The 20054-nt window shown below is 42.0% G+C and overlaps 1 protein-coding gene across 7 annotated transcripts in view; it reads left to right on the plus strand.

Moving 5' to 3' along the window:
* The first annotated feature begins 7025 nt into the window (after positions 1-7025).
* KATNA1 (katanin catalytic subunit A1) overlaps positions 7026-20054 on the plus strand; it is a 29295-nt gene continuing 16266 nt past the window's right edge. Inside the window, exons 1-6 of one of the 7 annotated variants that reach the window (XM_047769968.1) lie at positions 7026-7338; positions 7627-7730; positions 10506-10638; positions 11846-12020; positions 13826-13983; positions 18137-18317. In XM_047769968.1, the coding sequence (XP_047625924.1) occupies positions 11853-12020; positions 13826-13983; positions 18137-18317 (507 nt within the window). In that variant the 5' untranslated portion in view covers positions 7026-7338; positions 7627-7730; positions 10506-10638; positions 11846-11852. The remainder of the gene's footprint in view (positions 7339-7626; positions 7731-10505; positions 10639-11845; positions 12021-13825; positions 13984-18136; positions 18318-20054) is intronic. The other 6 variants (XM_047769970.1, XM_047769971.1, XM_047769966.1 and 3 more) reach the window with 6 other exon arrangements.

Consider the following 20054-nt stretch of genomic DNA (forward strand, 5'->3'; position numbering starts at 1 on the left):
GGCTATGGGTCCAATCAGAGCTGTAGCTGCTGGCCTATGCCAGAGCCACAGCAACTCAGGATCCGAGCCAAGTCTTCGACTTACACCCTACACCACAGCTCACGGCAACGCCGGATCGTTAACCCACTGAGCAAGACCAGGGATCGAAACTGCAACCTCATGGTTCCTAGTCGGAGCCACTGAGCCACGACGGAAACTCCTCCACTTCTTTCCCTCTTCCCACAAGATGCAACATGGACAGAGTCACAATTTTATATTGACCACGAAAACTGGGAAAACACCCTAGTGATGGTGGACTAACAAAATTAATAAAACTTGATTACCTGAAAGACTGTGTGAGGCAGGGCTGTCTGTTCAGCCTGGTCTGATCAATTGCCAACACTTAAAGAAAAGTTAAAAAAGAAAAGAAGGGAGTTCCCATTGTGACACAGCGGAAACAAATCTGACTAGTATCCATGAGGATGCAGGTTCGATCTCTGGCCTTGCTTAGTGGGTTAAGGATCCGGCATTGCTGTGATCTGTGGTGTAGGTTGCAGACGCCGTGGCTGTATAGGCCAGCAGCGGTAGCTCCAATTCGACCCCTCACTGGGAACTTCCATGTGCCATGGGTGTGGCCCTAAAAAGCAGGGGGAAAAAAAAGTCATATATGTATGTGTGTGTGTGTAATTTGTTAATGCTGAACTTGTACCCCAATATAGTGTATAATCTGTGTTAGTGTGTAATCTGATTTGCAAAACAATTTAAGGAGGTCATTTTACACTTTGACTCTCTCCTATGCAGTGAGTCATGAAATGCAGTTACTTGGTATGTTTTTCTCTAATTTATCATCATCCTCATTGTTAAACTAATTTGGTTAAGGCCCTCATCAGCTCTTGCTTGAATTCCCGTAATAACTTTTTTTGGGGGCCCCCACCTGTGGCATTCAGAAGTTCCAGGGCCAGGGATCAAACCCGTGCCACAGCAGCAACCCAAGTTCTAACAGTGACAACTCCGGAACCTTAACCTGCTGAGCTACCAAGAAACTTAAGTAACTTTCTAACTGGAGGCTTTGACTTCATTCTCATCCTTCAAGTTTATTATCCAACTGTCAACCAAATGACATAATTGAAAGACAATTCCAGATTCTGCTTCTAGTATAACCCAGTAAGCTCCTGATGTATTGTCTTTATCACGTATAACAACTATAAACTCGGGGAAAAAAATGAAAAAGAAAAACCTTCCTAAAGATACTCAAGTGCAGAGTTCCTGCTGTGGCGCTTCGGGTTAAGGACACAGTGTTGTCTCAAGAGTTGTGAGTTCGATTCCCAGCCCAGCACAGTTGATTAAGGATCCAGTGTTGCCACAGCTGTGGCGGCGGGGGGGCAGGGGGAGATACTCGAGTGGAACTAGAGCAGGCAGGCAGATTCTGGTTGGACAACCCCCAGAGGAGAGGAATGGCACTAGATGTCTCATTCTCATGAGATCTTGCCAGAGAAAGGCCATATTTTCTAGCTGAATCATGAACCACACGTGTAGGGATGAATTCAAGCATCTTATCTAAGAATCAAAGAATTGAGCTGACATTTGAGATGAGAATCAAACCAAGTAAATTGACCTGCTTAACAAAACAAAACACTCCCAGAGTCATATCACACAATCCAGATGTAACATAATATATCCAACATCCAGGATACACTCCAGATTTACCTGACCTAAAAAAATATATAAAAGTATGACCTAGGAGTTCCCGTCATGGTGCATCTGAAACAAATCCGACTAGGAATCATGAGGTTGAGGGTTCAATCCCTGGCCTCACTCAGTGAGTTAAGGATCTGGCGTTGCCGTGAGCTGTGGTGTGGGTCTCAAACTCAGTTTGGATCATGCATTGCTGTGGCTGTGGTGTAGGCCAGCAGCTGTATCGCCAATCGACCCCTAGTCTGGGAACCTCCATATGCCTCAGGTGTAGCCCTAAAAAGCAAAAAACAAAATAAAAATTAAAAAAAATAAAAACGACCCAGTTTCAAAAGGAAACACTGTCACGGTCACCTCTAGATCCTATTTCCTACATCTAGAGTTGGCAAACAAAGACAGTACAATGGCTCTTATAACTGTGACAATGTAAAGAAAAATATTCTCCCAAGTGTAAAGACGGAATCCCACAAGAATATAGAAGCTATAGGAAGTTACCAGAAGGAAATTTTCCTTGATTAAAGACATAAACTGGCAGATGATGAGAAAGCTTGTGAGAGGCCCAATAAATAAAAGTATCTCTGGAAGGTAGTTAATGAATTTGATGTTATCGTCTCTGGGAATGGAAACTGGTTTTCTTAGGCAGCAAGAGAAGTAAAAAGATTTCTCACTATATAAGGTTTTGTATCATTTAAATTTCGAACCATGTAAATGCATTGCCTATCCAACTATACGTACCTAAAATGGAAATAAAAAACAAAATCTTTAAGTTCTAGTGGATGATCTGGACTTAGACAAAGGAAGATACACTTTAATTGAGATAAAAGGAAAAAAACCAAAGGTCAAGTATGAGGTGGAGACGTTTGTAAATTGGAGAGTAAAAGTACTAGGATTAGGTTACGCTGCATATGAAACCCCAAAACAACCATTGCTTAGACCTTCAATATCTAGAGTTAGCCATCTGTCCACACCCAGTGCAGCAGCTCCACGAGGTCAGCTCACACTTCCTCTCTTCCACCCTTCCATCTTCATCATATGGCCATATACTAAAGGCCATTTGTGGTGAGCAGCTGGCTGCTTACACTCTTTTCCCTGTTCTGCTGAAAAGAGGGGATGGAGTGAGTAAAAAGGGGATTTTCAGAGCCTTTCCCTTTCAGATACCTTCCTAAAAGTGGAATACAGCTCTTCCACTTGCTAGACCTTAGATCCACGGCCACACCTAGCTGCCTATGAGTCTGGAAAACGCAGTCCCTGAGTAAGCAGCTCTTTACAGGAAAACACCCTCAGCAGGAAGCCCCTTTTCTTGCCACTTAAGCAAAGCAATATTGTAACGAACTGATCACACAATACTTTGCCTAACTTGTTGGTTCTTTCCATAGATCAAAGAGGTAGAAATGAAGAGTAAGTAATTAACAGATGACCAGATCTCTTCCCTAGCCTCCCCTTCAGTCATCTCCAAACAGTGTGAACCAGATAACATCTGGAGGAAGAGCACACGAACGTCGATGAGCCTGCATGTGGTGGGGCATCTCGAGGACTCTGACCCCCCGACCTATCTCAATGGTTAATCGAGATTACTCCCCACTGTCCCTTTAAAATTCATGGCCAAGCAGAATCTTCGAAGGTGGTTTTTTGGAGGTACGGACATTGAGTCCACCATCTCATGTTGCTGGCATTGTAATTTTTTTTTTGTCTTTTATGGTTGCTCCCATGGCATAAGAAGGTTCCCAGCCAAGGGGTCAAATCAGAGCTGTAGCCACTGGCCACATGCTAGCATTCTAATTAAAAGCATCTCTGAGGTTTGATTTTGTCAGTGGCAAGCAGCAGGACTCAAAACTACTCATTCCAGGTAGCCCCATTTAATCAAGCTAGGTTCTGTTCTGAGGAGAATGAGTATGTGGCAGGCAGACGGCCGGCTTTGCCTCAGTGAGCAAGTTGAGGGAATTCCAAGCTGATAGCTTCTGTTTTCTCTGAAGGTGGAGAGGGGTAGGTGGCCGGCTTTACTGAAAGGATGAGAGGGGTAGGTGGCCGGCTTGAGGTCAGTGGTGAAAGTTTTGAAATAATTAATGTGAAGAGTAAGATAGATAACAGAGGTGGGATATGCAGGGAAAAAAACCTTTCAGGTGGGTCAGACATCATGCAGTTGTGGTGCATCCGTCTTCAAGGTGGTGTGATTTTTTTCCAATGGCATTCAGCAATCTGGGAGTAGCAGGTCTGTGATGGGAGCTGTTATTTTTGTTCCCTTGTTCTGGTTTTGTTTGTTTGTTTTGTTTTTTTTTCTTTTTTCGGCCCACATTTGAGGTAGATGGAGGTTCCAAGGCTAGGGGTCGAATCAGAGCTACAGCGGCCAGCCTCCACCACAGCCACAGCAACTCAGGATCTGAGCCTCATCTGTGACCTACACCACGGCGCAGGTCAACCCCGGATCCTTAACCCACTGAACAAGGCCAGGGATTGAACCCACATCCTCCTGGATACTCGTCGGATTCGTTTCTGCTGAGCCACGATGGGAACTCCAGAAGCTGGAATTCCACATTCTTCCTAATGTGCATAAGGTGAGTGAACAGCACTGGGGATCTGTGCTAGTTTGTTGCTGCAAACACTGTAACAATCTAAAAATTCAGCATATTTTAAATCATGGTTACAGTTTTCTAGTCTTATACATATTCTGTATCCCAAGAGATGGCTTAAATTTTTGATGTAGGCGGAGGGGGACGGCCACAGGCAGTAGACCAGGTGATTAAAACTGGTCCTGAAAGTCCTTTTAGATTTCTCTGAGAAAATGTAAAAAGTGTCTCCAAATTCTTTTTTTTTAAGGACTTAACATATTAATTCATTCTACAAATACCTAATTACAATATGCCTGATATTACCCCTGTTAAATGGAGGAAGTAAGTAACTTCATTAAGTTTACTTACTTGCATAATGTCAAGAGGTGGGTTTTTGTTTGGTTGTTTTTTTCTTTTTAGGGCTGCACCCTCCTCGGCATAGGGAGGTTTCCAGGCTAGAGGTCGATTCGGAGCTGTAGCTGGCGGCCTACACCTCATCCACAGCAACTCGAGATCCGAGCCTCGTCTGCGACCTATACCACAGCTCACAGCAATGCCGGAGAGCAGGGCCAGGGATTGAACCGGCATCCTCATGGGTACTGGTTGGGGTCGTTAACCACTGAGACATGATGGGAACTCCAAGAGATGGTCTTCATGTCTTTCCCTTCTGTGTAATTTCAGAGGTCACAGCACGTCTTACAACAGTCTCCCACTCTATTCTCTCTCCCCTCCAAACCTTTCTACTCACAGTTGTTGAATTAATCTATTTCCTGTATACATGAGGCCTTCATTTGAACATGTTGGAGATCGCTCCGTTGTGCCAACTGATGAAACTCTTTATTGGCACCTACCTTTTTACTTACTTTCCCATAACTTCCCTTTATGTCTTCTTTGAACCTGCCAAATTAATCTCACCATTCACCAGGAACAAAATAATCTCCAATTTTTTGAGTCCCAGTGGGAATACAATGATTTTAGAAGGACAGTGGTTGTAGAAGCCACCCTGTAAAAGAAGCAATGACTGGTGTCGTGGTCATGAAGGTGGTACACAGATATCGTTTCTCCTTCAGGGCACACTGGGGAGCTCGATATCCCATCCCTCTGAAATCGGGCTTGGCCACATGCCTTGGTCTGGCCAATGAAATGTGGGCAGAAGTGGCATCTCTCATATGCAGGCAGAAGTAATGCAAGTTATCTCATTTTCTTTTTTTCATTATCAGGGGTCCCAGTGTCTGCATCTGCTCTACTATGAACATGTAGAATACATGAGAAGGAAAAAATTCCTGTTGTTTGAAATCTCTTCAATTTACTGGTTACTACAAGGTACCCTAGTCTTCCTGGACTAGTACTACTAGCGAGGAAACAGAAGTAGTAAGTGTAAGCCACTCTTGGGATGGTTTTTGTTTGTGTTTTTTTCACAGCCACACCAGAGACATATGGAAGTGCCCGGGCCAGGGGTCAAATCACAGGGGCAGCTTGTTGCAATGCTGGGTCCTTAACCCACTGAACAAGGCAGGGGATGGAACCAGCAACCACACAGGCCACATCAGGTACTTAATCTGCTGAGCCACAATGGGAACTCTGGGAGGGTTGTTTTATTATTTTTTTTTTAATTTTAAAAATTAATTTCATCGAGGTATAAATTACATACAATAAAATGCATCCATTTTATGGGTACTGTTCAATGAGTTTTTAATAAATATATTCACCTACTCTAGTTCCATCACCTCAAAACATTTCCTCAGGACTTTTTGCCTTCCAATTCTTTCCATTTCTCCCATTCCTTAATCCAGCCTCAAGCACACACCGACCAACTTTCTGTTACTGTAAACTAGTTTCGCCTGTTCTAGAATTTCATATAAATGCAATCATTTAATATGTATTCATTTTGTCCCCTTTGAGAAGTTTTTAAACTATAAATTCCCTTTATAATTCAACATACCTTTTCATTCATAAAAAAAATGAAGCCTAGCTGGGGTAATTAATCTATACCTCCCTGAATTTTTTTTTTTTATTTCAAAAAGATATCCTAATTATACTTTCCTGTGCTCCATTACAATAGTTCATATTCATCATAGCAAAACTATTATTTTCTACTTAGTTACAAATTTTACAAGAATTTAAACGCCAGGAGACATTTCTATTTTGTTGACCACTATATACCCAGTGCCTACAATGCTATCTGTCGCGTAGTAGTTGCTCAACAAATATTTGTGGACTGAATGGATGTATTTTCCTTGAATTGTCTTCATGTAAGTCTGTATTAAATTAATGGGATGCTTTAAAATTAGAATCTTAATTACCATGCACTCCTAGAGGAAAACGTGTCTTAAGAGCCTCTATTCCATCTTCCGTGGCAGGTAGAGGATGGAAATTGAGACTGGAGACTCTAGAGTATATGTTTCCATACATCGTGCAACGTAATTTTATATTGTTTGTGTTGAAACGGTGACCACAAAAATCAAGAAAATAAAATACCACCAGCACTGCGTCCGAATATCTTTGTTACCCATTCCCTATTTTATTCATGTTATGTCGTGGCCAGCGCCTCGGCCAAATTCTGAGTACTTGGTTCTAAAAACAGGATTGTCATAAACGAATTGGTGAACCTTCGACACTCTGACCTCCTAACCTCTGAGTGTGATGAAAATCGAACTGGAGGAAAAGTGAGCAGGTACTTCGAAAAAGACACTGAGGAACGGCAGAGCGGTTAGTTTCAGCTCCGCGCTGAGGAAGCGGTGACGCGGGACTGCGCAGGCGCGCCCTCGCCGGCAGCACCTCCTTCGGCCCCGCCCAGCCGGCGTCCGGCGCGCGCACGCCGCCCGGCGTCCTCGCTCCCGGGGCGGCGCCCCGCGAGTGTCCGAGTCACGGAGGCCACCTCCGGCACCGGAAGTGCCCCGGGCGCGTTTGCGTTCAAATTCTCGGCGAGCTGAAGCGGCATCAGGGACCGGTGACGGTTGGATCAGTGCTGGCTCAGTGCTGGTTCAGTGATCACAGAGCAAGGTGGTTCGGGCAGGACAGGGCAGGGCAGGGCCCTCCTTCCTCGCTGCCCCGAACCCGGCTCGGCCCTTCCCCTCCGCCTGGCGGTGGGCGGTTTCCCGAGGAACCTTGGCCGCCACAGGTGAGTGTTCGTCCTCCCGGTGTCCTGGGGGACTCCCGACCCCGGGTCGGAAAGGGACTCGGGAGCCTGTGATGCGATCCTGCTGCGCATTCTGCTGTGAACCTGCCGGTGCCTGCGCCGAGGTCTTAGGTCCTCGCTATTGTTGCTGACACCTGTGGCTCTGGTGACGGAGGAATCCGCTCCAGCTAGAGACTTTTGGGGCTCCTGCCAATCCCACACTAGGCCTGTGTCATTAGAGAAGTCTTCGGCCCAGAGAACCTGTTTTTACTTCTTTGCTTTTTTGACCAGTCCTGTCCCAAATTCGTCCACTCCTCCGCCTGAAACCCTCTCTCCTGAAAAACTCCCAAAGCCTTGACTTGGGCGATGCAGCTTACTTTCTTACATTTTGTGAGGTAGGTGTGATATTGTTGAGGATGTCATTTCTTTCTACTTAGTTTAATCTGGGAGGCCTATGGCCCTTTTTGTTTAGAGTTGATACCTTTCAGAAAACATATCCCTGGAAACTTTGTTTCATACTGTATACCATGTGGTAATGACGTTAGAGGTGCATGTGGATCCTTAATGCCTTGCAGTGGATAGTCTCACGCCCGTATTTGATCAAAACTAACTAATTTCCTTTAAACTGCGAAGTGCTGTTTTGGTATCAGTTACCAAGTTCCATCAGCACATCCTTGTTTGCACCCTTCTCTCTTGAAAGCACTCATTTATGTTTTCCTCTTTTTTTTTTTTTTTAACTGCTGAGGACATTCCTAATGTTTTAGAATGTGTGCCATAGATCTTTGCCACCTAGTCATAATGATAGAACACCAGGGTGTTAAGAAAGATTCTTGTGATGGTTGTGCAGGCTTAAATATCTTAGTGTACAGCCTTATTTCCTTTTCCAGAGGAGATGGTTTTTGTAATCAGTGAGTTCTCACACAGAGAAGTAGTGGAAAAACTCTTTGTCTTGTATTAATAACTTGTGGCCTACATCATGCCTCCGAAAAAAAGAAGCAGTGCCGTTCGGCTTTCCAACATTCTCAGGCTATGGAAAGCTATATAATGCTCCTTTATGGCATTTGTAATTCAAATGGCTTTACATTCTGTGGATTCAGTACTAGGCACGTAGTCTGCAACTGATTCCACATCTTATTTTGAAACTGGTATCACAATTCTGACAAATACTAAGGATTGGAGAATCTTGTAGAATTTACTGTATTAACAACAATGTTGAATTTATTTTTACAACAATGGTTTGAGGTTTTGTTTTTTGTTTTTTAAGCTTCTTGACTGGTTAAAAAGGTAACACATACATCAGCTATGGTTTTTTTTTCTTTTTCTTTTTCTTTTCTGTGGCACGTGGAAGTTCGAAGGCCAAGGATCAAACCTGCACCATAGCAGCAAGCCAAGCTGTTGCAGTGCCAGTGCTGGTTCTGTAATCCGTGTGCCACAAGGGAACTCTTGGTTATTTTTCTCTGTAATAGTCTTTCTTTAAAAACTAGTAGTCAGCGTTTTCGGGCAATCTCATTTTTGTTTTTGTTTGTTTTTTTAAGGGCCACATCCCAGGCGAATGGAAGTTCCCAGGGTAGGGGTCAAATCAGAGCTGCAGTGTAGGATCTGAGCGGCATCTGTGACCTATACCATGGCTTGTAGCAACACTGGATCTTTAACCCACTGAGGGAGGCCAGGGATCGAACCCACATCCCATGGATACTAGTTGGGTTCTTAACCCACTGAGCCACAACAGGGACTCCCTCATTTTTGTTCTATTAATTGAACCAATAGGTAATGCTTACAGTTCACTGTGGTTAAAATTTGGTCTAGAGGCTTTTCTTCACATATATTCACTTCAAGTATTGCCAGATACAGTGTCGGGTAGACCCAGTTTCTGTCTTCGTAATGTAATTTTAGCAACAATAAAGATATATATATATATATATATTTTGTCTTTTTGCCTTTTCTGGGGCTGCTCCCTTGGCATATGGGGGTTCCCAGGCTGGGGTCTAATTAGAGCTGTAGCTGCCAGCCTACACCAGAGCCACAGCAATGTAGGATTCAAGCCGCGTCTGTGACCTACACCACAACTTACGGCAACGCCGGATCCTTAACCCATTGAGCAAGGCCAGGGATCGAGCCTGCAACCTCATGGTTCCTAGTCAGATTCGTTAACCATTGCACCACGATGGGAACTCTGATATATTCTTAAAAATTGAAGAATCTCATGAATTTATAGTGTTGACATTCATTTAAGAAGAAGAATATCTTAGAGATACTAAAGGAATAGAAAGATTTATTTTTGTCTAACATTTAGTCATTGCATGGTTTTTTTTTTTTTTTTTTTGGTCTGCTTCAGAAGCTTTATTGTTTTACCATGTAAGTAAATGATCCATCTCGAGTTAATTTTTTGTGTATGGTAAGAAGTAGAGAAGTAGTGGTCAAAGCTCATTTTATAAGACTATCCAATTGTTCCAGAATCATTTATTGAAAAGAATATTTTTTTCCCCCACCACATATGTGTAAGTCTGTTTCTGGACTTTTACTCTCTCCTATTGGTTTGTCTATTCTAGTACCAATGTCACATTATTTTAATTACTGTGATTTTTATTAAATATTTTAATTTGGCAGTATAATCCGCAAGTTTGTTCTTTCTCTTCCAGATTGTCATGCCCATTTATTTATTTATTTTATTATCCGATGAATTTATCACATCTGTAGTTGTATAATGATCATCACAGTCCAATTTCACAGGATTTCCATCCCACAACCCAAGCACATCCCCCCACCCCATTGCTTGGTACTTTGATACATTTTCAGTAAACACATTGTTTCTTGATAACCAAGAATTTTTCAGGTCATTTTTAATGTGGCCTTGGATTGACTTTACATTTGTTTGTTAGAAAATGGCAATTCATTGGCTCCTAAGGAATTTTATCTGACCAGAAAGAAGTATCCATAACACAGAACCCTTAAAGAAGGTCTGGAGTGGCTTCTGTGTGTTTTTTGGACCTTGAGTCATGGCCCTCAAAAAAGCAAAAGACCACCTAGATAAAAGTAACAACTTATTTTAGATTTTTTTAGTGGGGTAGGGAGGGAAGAAAGAGGGAGTCTGTTAGGGAAAAGAGGGAGAGAAGGAAAAGATGCAAGAGTCTTGCTGCCCATGCTCATCCAGCTCTGCTATATACTCTCAGCAGCTGGCCCCAGCTGTGCTCTTCTAACCTGCTGCTCACTGTTAGGGATGAATAGCTTCAGAGCAGAAGCAGTCTCTGACAGTTCTGAGGATCAAGGAATGTGAGAGTGCTGACGGTCAGAAACTGGACAAAGGTAAGGAATCATTGACAAAACCTGGCAGTGTTCATTCATTCAAAGATTTGCCACTGAGTATCTGCTGTGTGGAAGGACGCATGATCTAAGTGCAGGGGACATATCCATCACACAACAAAGAGCCATGGTCCCTGGCCATGGAGCTTTTATTGCGGTGGAATGTTATCAGTGGTCATGACTCTGGAAAGTCATGGGATTTTTCTCCTTTACTTTAGGACCTCAGATGCTTAGTCTTGAATTACTTATAGACCTCAGTTCTTAGCTGTATTGCTTCATAACAAATAACCCCAAAACTTAATGGCTTAAAACAGTAAATGTTGACGTTCCCTAGTGTCTTAGCATGCTAAGGATTGTCAGAGCCACCTCTGGTTACAGTTGTGGCTTGGATTTGATCCCTGGCCTAGGAACTTCTGCTTGTCACTGGTGTGGCCAAAACAAAGAAACAAACAAAAATTTCACAGTTTCTCTCAGTCAGGCTCTGGGCATGGCTTAGCTGGGTGCCTCTGATTCAGGATCTTTCACAGGCTATAGTCAAGGTATCAGGCAGGGCTGCAAAACACATTTTTGTTTTCTGCTGTTTCACACTGCCTCCCAAAAAATGATGTAGCATTCTACATTTGTTCTGCAGCTGTTCAGTAAGACTTCTGTGTCGTGTACTGAGTTACCTTGTCGGTCCTTTCTGCTGTAAATCCTGGTCTCAAAGGACTTCGAGATTCACGGTAGACAAACACCTTGAGGTGAAAGCCCAGTGCAGTGCTGGGGGACTTTAAAAGGGGGAGAGCCTATTTCAAGCTGAGAAGTTCAAAGGGTACACATACTGGGAGAATTGCCATCTGAGTGGGGCTTTGACACATAGGTAGGGTTTGACTGTGGGAACTGAGAAATTTCTTTGAAGGAGTGGAAATTAGCATGAGCAAGTGTGTAGAGATGGAAAATACAGTGTGTGTGACTGTGAGCTGCTTTGGGAATCCTTGAAAAGTATACCTTTTGGTTGGTTGTTTTTGGCCACACCTACAGCATGCAGAAATTCCCAGGGCAGGAATCAAGCCCTACCCCATAGCAGCAACCTGAGCCATAGCAGTGACGATGCCAGATCTTTAACCTGCTGAGCTATCAGGGAATTCTGAAAGTATACTTAAAAAAAAAGCAAAATTGTAGTGCTTATTTTTAACAGACATAAAATATGAAATGTTTCTTTCTTTTTTAGCTTATGAATGAGCATGAGTCTGCTTATGATTAGTGAGAATGTAAAATTGGCCCGTGAATATGCATTGCTGGGAAATTATGATTCTGCAATGGTTTATTATCAGGGAGTTCTTGACCAAATGAACAAGTATCTGTACTCAGTCAAAGACACATACCTCCAGCAGAAATGGCAACAGGTAAGAATCATGACTGCTGTTTGTTTTAATGGTTTAAAATATTCAGAAGAAAAGATTTAAGTAGTGCTTCTCCAGCTACACCTTGAAATAATTTATTACATGGATATGTATATAATGTTACTTAACGCTTGATTTGTTATATCTGTCCATATTCACTGTCATCACTATGATGAGTTTTACTCAATTATTCCAGTTTTTGGAATCTAATAGTATTTTTTATAAAATCTTTTTTTCTAGATCTTTTTTTTTTTTTTTTTGCCTGATAAGATTAGAATTGACTTTATTAAGCCGTGGTTGAAAGTGCAGATGACACCTGATTCATTCATTCATTCATTCATTTATTTGTTTTTTGTCTTTTTTGCCATTTCTTGGGCCACTCCCACAGCATATGGAGGTTCTCAGGCTAGGGGTCGAGTCGGAGCTGTAGCTGCTGGCCTACACCACAGCCACAGCGATGCCAGATCGAGCTGCATCTGCAATCTACACCATAGCTCACGGCTACACCAGATCCTTAACTCACTGAGCAAGGGCAGGGGTCAAACCTGCAACCTCATGGTTCCTAGTCGGATTCGTTAACCACTGAGCCACGACGGGAACTCCAGACACCTGATCCTTATATGTTCTGTATTCTCCATAGAAGATCATGAAGCAGACCACAGTTGAATCTCATGTGAGGAACTTTAGTCATTGAAGACCGGTAGGAATTCATAGGTAGAAAGTATAGAATTTATAGGCCCAGTTGAAGGTGGCATTTATAGTAAGGTTCAATGGTGTCGTGGGAAGAAAATGTTATGGAAATTACTAGTCTGTTTGAGCTGGTGTTCTAGGTAGAATCTTACCCCTCAGGTTCTGCTGAACTGCTTTATTGATAGTATTCCATATTTGTCCTTAATTGCTTTAAATACAGAAATAGCCTGCCTCTTTGAATCTCTTTCCCTAAATCTGTCTCTGAAAATTTTGCATTAGATGGAGAAAATACTTTATATCATAGTCTTAAGTTTGTCACTAAGAGACTTAGGCCAGCGACTTTTACTTAAAAAGTCTAAGCTTTTTTATAAAGATATTTAAATCATTTAGCTTTAAAACCAAACATTAGCAACTTCATTCAGTATTTCACACATGTATATATATAAATGGTTTTTTAAGTTGAGTCAAAAAAATTGGTTGAATGTGAATTTAGCCATTTATCTTCTGGAGCAATATTTTTCAAACTGTGGGATGTAATCCATTAGTGAATTATGAAATTAGTGAATTCTGATCAGCATTTTATTTATTTATTTATTTTAATTTTTGTTTTGTTTTGTTTTTTTGTCTTTTCTAGGGCTACATTCGTGGCATATGGAGATTCCCAGCCTAGGGGTCTAATCGGAGCTGTAGCCACTGGCCTGCGTCAGAGCCACAGCAACACCAGATCCGAGCCGCATCTGTGACCTACACCACAGTTCACAGCAACACCGGATCCTTAACCCATTGAGCAGGGCCCGGGATCAAACCCGAGTCCTCATGGATGCTAGTTGGGTTCATTACCACTGAGCCAAATTGGAACTTTATGTTCACTTTGAACAAGAACCATAGGTCAGTATCATGGCTTAATTAGCCAGAATATTTATTTTTTCAGAATTAATTTTCCAATTAAAGGATTCATGAACCACTATTAAAATTTCAACAGAATATTTTGGTATGGCTTAGGATATCTCGTGTCAAAATGGAGGCTTATAACATCTTTAATAAATGGCCCACCTTAATCTTAGCAGTGATATATTAATTATAGAAATTTAAAGAGCCATATTCTCCTTTAAAACCAGGTTTGGCAGGAAATAAATGTGGAAGCTAAACATGTTAAGGATATCATGAAAACACTAGAGAGCTTTAAACTAGACAGCACTCCACTCAAAGCTGCACAACATGAGCTTCCAGCATCTGAGGGAGAAGTCTGGTCCTTGCCTGTACCTGTTGAACGAAGGTAAGTGAAGACCCTTTAAGAAACAGACTAGCATAGAAAACTAATGGCATTGTTTATGTCTAGGAGAACTGGGGGCTGAGAGACAGGAATGGGAGAGGATTTTTTACTGAGTACCTTTTGTAACTCTTAAATTGTATATCATATACCTCTATGACCCATTTCAATAAACTAATTTAGGTGGAAATTGACCAAAAATATGCTTTTATGAATGACCTTAAAGTAGTGGAGACACTGTTATCTTATAGAAAGAGCATGGAGCTGGAGATTGAAATATCTGGACTCTAGTTCTATTCTTGCCACTCTGTGTAGCTTTGGGAAAAATCATGTACCCTTTCTAGGCCCATATTTTCGTTATGTCACATGAGGGAATTAGACTAAACAGCAGTTCTTAAAAAGCTACCACAGAATACTGCTATTTATTAAGCTATACTGCTGCTAAAATGGAAGAATGGGCTTTTTAATTCACAGAAAAAAAAGATTGAGTATTCTCAATTGTAGGTTTTTCTCTGGCATTTTTTCCCCTCAGCTGCCTATTACCTGGTGCCAGCAAATGAACAGTTAGTGAACAATTTACTGAAATGCTCTAAACAGCCAATTATACTTAGTTTCACTGCGTATTTTTTTAACTCACTGATGTGCAAGTGGATGTTGTTTATCTGTTTTTTGTTTTTGTCTTTTTGCCATTTCTTGGGCCGCTCCCGCGGTATATGGAGGTTCCCAGGCTAGGGGTCGAATCGGAGCTGTAGCCACAGGCCTACACCAGAGCCACAGCAACATGGGATCCGAGCCGCGTCTGCAACCTACACCCCAGCTCACGGCAACTCCGGATCATTAACCCACTGAGCAAGGGCAGGGACCGAACCCGCAACCTCATGGTTCCTAGTCGGATTCGTTAACCACTGCGCCACGACGGGAACTCCTGTTTATCTGTTTTACTGACATGATAGATTTCCCAGTTTGAATTGTGGGTTTAAGTGTATTTATGTGTAATAACATTCTACAAAGAACCTTGACTTTCAGGTTCTTTTCCCCTTAACCAGTTTGAGAATCTTGTATTAGGACATTGCTCAGGTGTTTTTCAAAGATTCTGTCATGGTAATTGTTAATTCCTGTTCGTATTTTATGATGGGGCTAGATATTGAGTGCTCACAGGGTTCTAAACACTAATATTGGCTACGCAATATTTATTTCTCATAATAAGCCTTCCAAATAAGTCATATTTTCTCTGTGTTTTGGATAAGATAGCTGAGGTACAATGAGGTTAAGTAGCCTTTTCCTATTATCACAAAGCTAATAACTGGTGGGGCCAGGATTTGAACCAAGATATATTTAATAACAAAGCAGGTACTCTCTGCCATACCGGTCATTCTCACACTCTAGCATACTTAAAAGATCTCCTGGGGTACTCATTAAGAATGTTGATTCTACAACTATAAATGTAATAAAGTTCATTGAGTAATTAAAAAAAATTGGAATAGAAGTAAAAAAAAAAAAAAAAAAGGAATGTTGATTCTGGTATAATAGCAGGTAGAGCCTGGGAATCTGCAGGTGATTCTGTTAGAGATGGTCCGTGGATCACACCTTGAAAAGTTACCATACCAAAGTGTTCTTCCTCCAGTTTAAAATCAGCTAACGGGTACTGAGTGTTTCTTAGCCACTTTTTCTTCAGCTCCAGATAAAAGTACTAACATTCTGTTATTGATTCTGATGTCTTCTGAATATATACTAAAAATTTCGCCTACTCTTAGGCACTTTATATATATTTTCTGTTTTACTTTAGAATATACTTCTTAAAAAGTACAGCCATTGCTCATTAAAGAAAAATTAGAAAATGCATAAAAGTAGGGGAAAAATCATATAGTCACCCTAGCACAACTTCTTGTCTTTTTTTTTTTTTTTTGTCTTTTTGCTATTTCTTTGGGCCACTCCCGTGGCATATGGAGGTTCCCAGGCTAGGGGTCGAATCGGAGCTGTAGCCACTGGCCTACGCCAGAGCCACAGCAACTCGGGATCCGAGCCGCATCTGCAACCTACACCACAGCTCAGGGCAACGCCGGATCGTTAACCCACTGAGCAAGGGCAAGGACCGAACCCACAACCTCATGGTTCCTAGTCGGATTCGTTAACCACTGCGCCACGACGGGAACTCCTCTTGTCTTTTTTTTTGTCTTTTCTAAGGCCTCACCTGAGGCATATGGAAGTTCCCAGGCTAGGGGTCTAATCGGAGCTTTAGCCGCCAGCCTACACCAGAGCCACAGCAACGCTAGATCTGAGCCACGTCTGTGACCTACATAACAGCTCACGGCAACGCTGGATCCTTAACTCACTGATCGAGGCGAGGGATTGAACTCGAAACCTCATGGTTCCTAGTCGGATTCGTTAACCACTGAGCCACAACAGGAACTCTACAACTTCTTGTCTTTTGTGCATTGTTTATTTTCATAGTTGTAGTTGTGCTGTATCCATAATGTATAACTTTGTACCCTGTTTTTTTTAATTAATAATAGACAACAATTATCATACATTTACTGTGTGCCAAGTACTATGTTAATTGCTTTACATATATTATTTAATTCTCAAAACAGTCTTAGAAGGTTGCTACTAAATTTTTTAGCCCCAGTTTCTGGTGAGGAAACTTAAGCTTAGATAGGTTAAGTAATTTACTCCTCAGACTGTAAACATTGATAATTTATAAGTCATCTCAGACTTTATTCTCTGCTGCTTCTAAAGAGTTATTTGAGGGAGTTCCTGTTGTGGCTCAGTGGTAACAAACCCAACTAGTATCCATGGAGATGCAGGTTCAACCCCTGGCCCCGCTTGGTGGGTTAAGGATGGGGCGTTGCGGTGAGCTGTCGTGTGGGTTGCAGATGCAGCTTGGATCTGGCATTGCTGTGGCTGTGGTGTAGGCTGGCAGCTGTAGCTCTGATTTGACACCTAGCCTGGGAACTTCCATATTCTGCAGGTGTGGCCCTAAAAAGCAAAAAAAAAAAAGTTGTTTTTTGATATTCTTTTTTTTTTTTTTTGTCTCTTTGCCATTTGTTGGGCCACTCCCGTGGCATGTGGAGGTTCCCAGGCTAGGGGTCGAATCGGAGCTGTAGCAGCCAGCCTTCGCCAGAGCCACAGCAACTCGGGATCCAAGCCATGTCTGCAACCTATACCACAGCTCACAGCAACGCCAGATCCTTAACCCACTGAGCAAGGACAGGGATTGAACCCGCAACCTCATGGTTCCTAGTCGGACTCGTTAACCACTGTGCCACGATGGGAACTCCTTGATGTTCTTTTAATGGATATAACCTACATAGTTAGCCATGCTCTTATTGGTTGTTTTTCCCTTTTTTGTTGTTAGAAATAAAGTGAATATTTTCCTGCATTCATGATTACTTTTTTTTTCCTGGTTATGCCTGCAGCATATGAAAATTCCCGGGCTGAGGATCGAATCTGAGCCATAGCTGCAGCAATGCCAGACCCTTAACCCATTGTGCTAGGCTGGGGATCAAGCCTACACCTCAGCAATGACCCATGCTGCTGCAGAGACAATGCTGGATCCTTAACCCACTATGCCACAGTGGGAACTGCTATGATTACATTTTCTTAATTTCAGAGTAGAACTAATAATAGATAGGTCAAGTTGTGTATTGCTGCTCTTAGTGTTTTTGGCCACACTTCTGGCATCCACAAGTTCCCTGGGACCAGGGATGAAACCTGTGCCACAGCTGTAACCAGAGCCACAGCAGTGACAATGCTGGATCCTTAACCCGCTGAGCCATCAGGGAATTCTGATTAATGCTGTATTTTGATAAAACTCTCTTCTCTGATTATTGCTCTCTTTGAAGTTTCCAAGAAACAGACTAATTTTTCATTTATCCTCAATATACAAGGATATCAGCTATTTCCTTTCAAAAGAGAGGTGATGGTCATTTGCCTTCCAATATTTCCACCATGTAACCATACTGCCCTGCAGACAGCTGTGTCTGGTATAATGTTAGATCTTAGATTCCAGTGACCTCAGGTTTTTCATTTCTTCTTGGGTTCATTTATTGCCTTTGCTTCTTTAATTCATAGGCTCTTAACTTACACACTATGTGTGTTCACCTACAGTTGGACCCACTCCAAGAGCTGATACGATTTTCATGATCTTGTGTTTGATTAGACCCTCACCAGGACCTAGAAAACGTCAGTCTCCTCAGTACAGTGACGCCAAAGCACACGGTAATCGTCCAAGTACGGCTGTCAGAGGTCACCGTCCATCTACACACAATCTTCACAATGACAGAGGGAAAACTGTTCGTTGTCGGGAAAAGAAAGAACAGAATAAAGGAAGAGAAGAAAAGGTAAATGTTACTGATTTTCATAAGTGAAAGAGTTATTATCCTTAAAAATGAAGACAACAAATTTTAATAATTTTTAGTAATTATATCTGCTGCTATAGTAAAGCCCATAGCCGTTCTCCACCTAGGCTAGGATTCTTCCCACTCACCATTCAACAAATATTTTTTGGTGCTCTTTGTAACTTTCTTTTTTTTTTCTGTTTTTTTCTTTTTGGTCTTTTTAGGGCCGTACCCACAATATATGGAGGTTCCCAGGTTAGGGGTCGAATCAGAGCTGTAGCCGCTGGCCTGCGCCACAGCCACAGCAACCACCAGATCCGAGCCACATCTGTGACCTACACCACAGATCGTGGCAATGCCAGATCCTTAACCCACTGAACAAGGCCAGGGATTGAACCTGTGTCCTCGTGGATACTAGTCAGATTTGTTTCCGCTAAGCTGCAACAGGAACTCCTGTAACTTTCTATCTTGATATAATTTCAGTCTTGCAAACAAGTTGCAAGATTGGCACAAGGAACTTCCACATACTCTTTACCCAGTTTTATTAGTTAATAGCCCCTTTTGCTTTATCATTTTCTCTCTGCGTATACTTTTTTTCCTAAAAACATCAAGTAAGTTGTGGAGGCGTTCCTTTCATGGCTCAGCAGAAACGAATCTAACATCCATGAGGACACAGGTTTGATCCCTGACCTCACTCAGTGGGTTAAGGATCCGGTGTTGCTGTGAGCTGTGATGTAGGTAGAAGATGCAGCTTGGATCCTGTGCTGCTGTGGCTGTGGCGTAGGCTGGCAGCTGCAGCTCCAATTCGACCCCTAGCCTGGAAACCTCCATATGCTGCAGGTGCAGGCTAAAAAAGACAAAAAAAAAAAAAAGTTGTGGATATCATGCCCTTTTACCCTTAAATATTTTAGAGCTGATTTCCCAGGTATTGAGGCATTCTTTCACATAAACTCAATGCCGTGATCAAAAATACACTGATATAGAACTGTTACCTAATCCACAGACCTTCATAAAATCTTGCCAGTTATCCTAATAATGTCATTTATAGTTTTCACCAGCCCCCTCCATCCCAGGACCCACTGTAGAAGCATATGTTACATTTGGTCATCACGTGTGTTTAGTCTTCTTTCGTGTGAACATTTCCTCAGCCTTTATCTTTTTTGTCCTAATGTTTTAAGAGTTATTTTGTAGCATGTTCCTTGATTTGGGTTGGCCTGATGTTTCCTCATGATTAGATTAAGGTGGTGCATTTTTGGCAAGAATACCACTGAAGTGAAGTTTTGTTCTTCTAAGTTTATCATGTAATGAATGAAACACAGGATGTTTCTTTGTTCTATTGCTTATGATAAATTGGGTCACTTGGTTAGGATGGTGTTTGCCAAGCCTCTCCATGGTAAAGTTACTCTTTTTCTCCTTTTGGTAATTTGTGGGGAGATACTTTATGATTATATAAATATCATATCTCTCATTAAAATTTCACACACTTGTCCTAGCCTCCAGTGATTCTTGCCTGAATCAGTTATTCCTTTGATAGTTGAAATATGATTTCCTAATGCCATTCATTATCTCACCTACATTAATTAATTGACATTGAACCATAAGAAAGAGCTCTCTCCCTTCTCCTTGATTTAATTTTATCACTATGTCTTTTGTCTTTTTGTTGTTGTTGTTGTTGTTGCTATTTCTTGGGCCGCTCCCGCGGCATATGGAGATTCCCAGGCTAGGGGTCGAATCGGAGCT

This window comes from Phacochoerus africanus, chromosome 2, assembly GCF_016906955.1.
Source record: "Phacochoerus africanus isolate WHEZ1 chromosome 2, ROS_Pafr_v1, whole genome shotgun sequence".
Classification (NCBI taxonomy): Eukaryota; Metazoa; Chordata; class Mammalia; order Artiodactyla; family Suidae; genus Phacochoerus; species Phacochoerus africanus.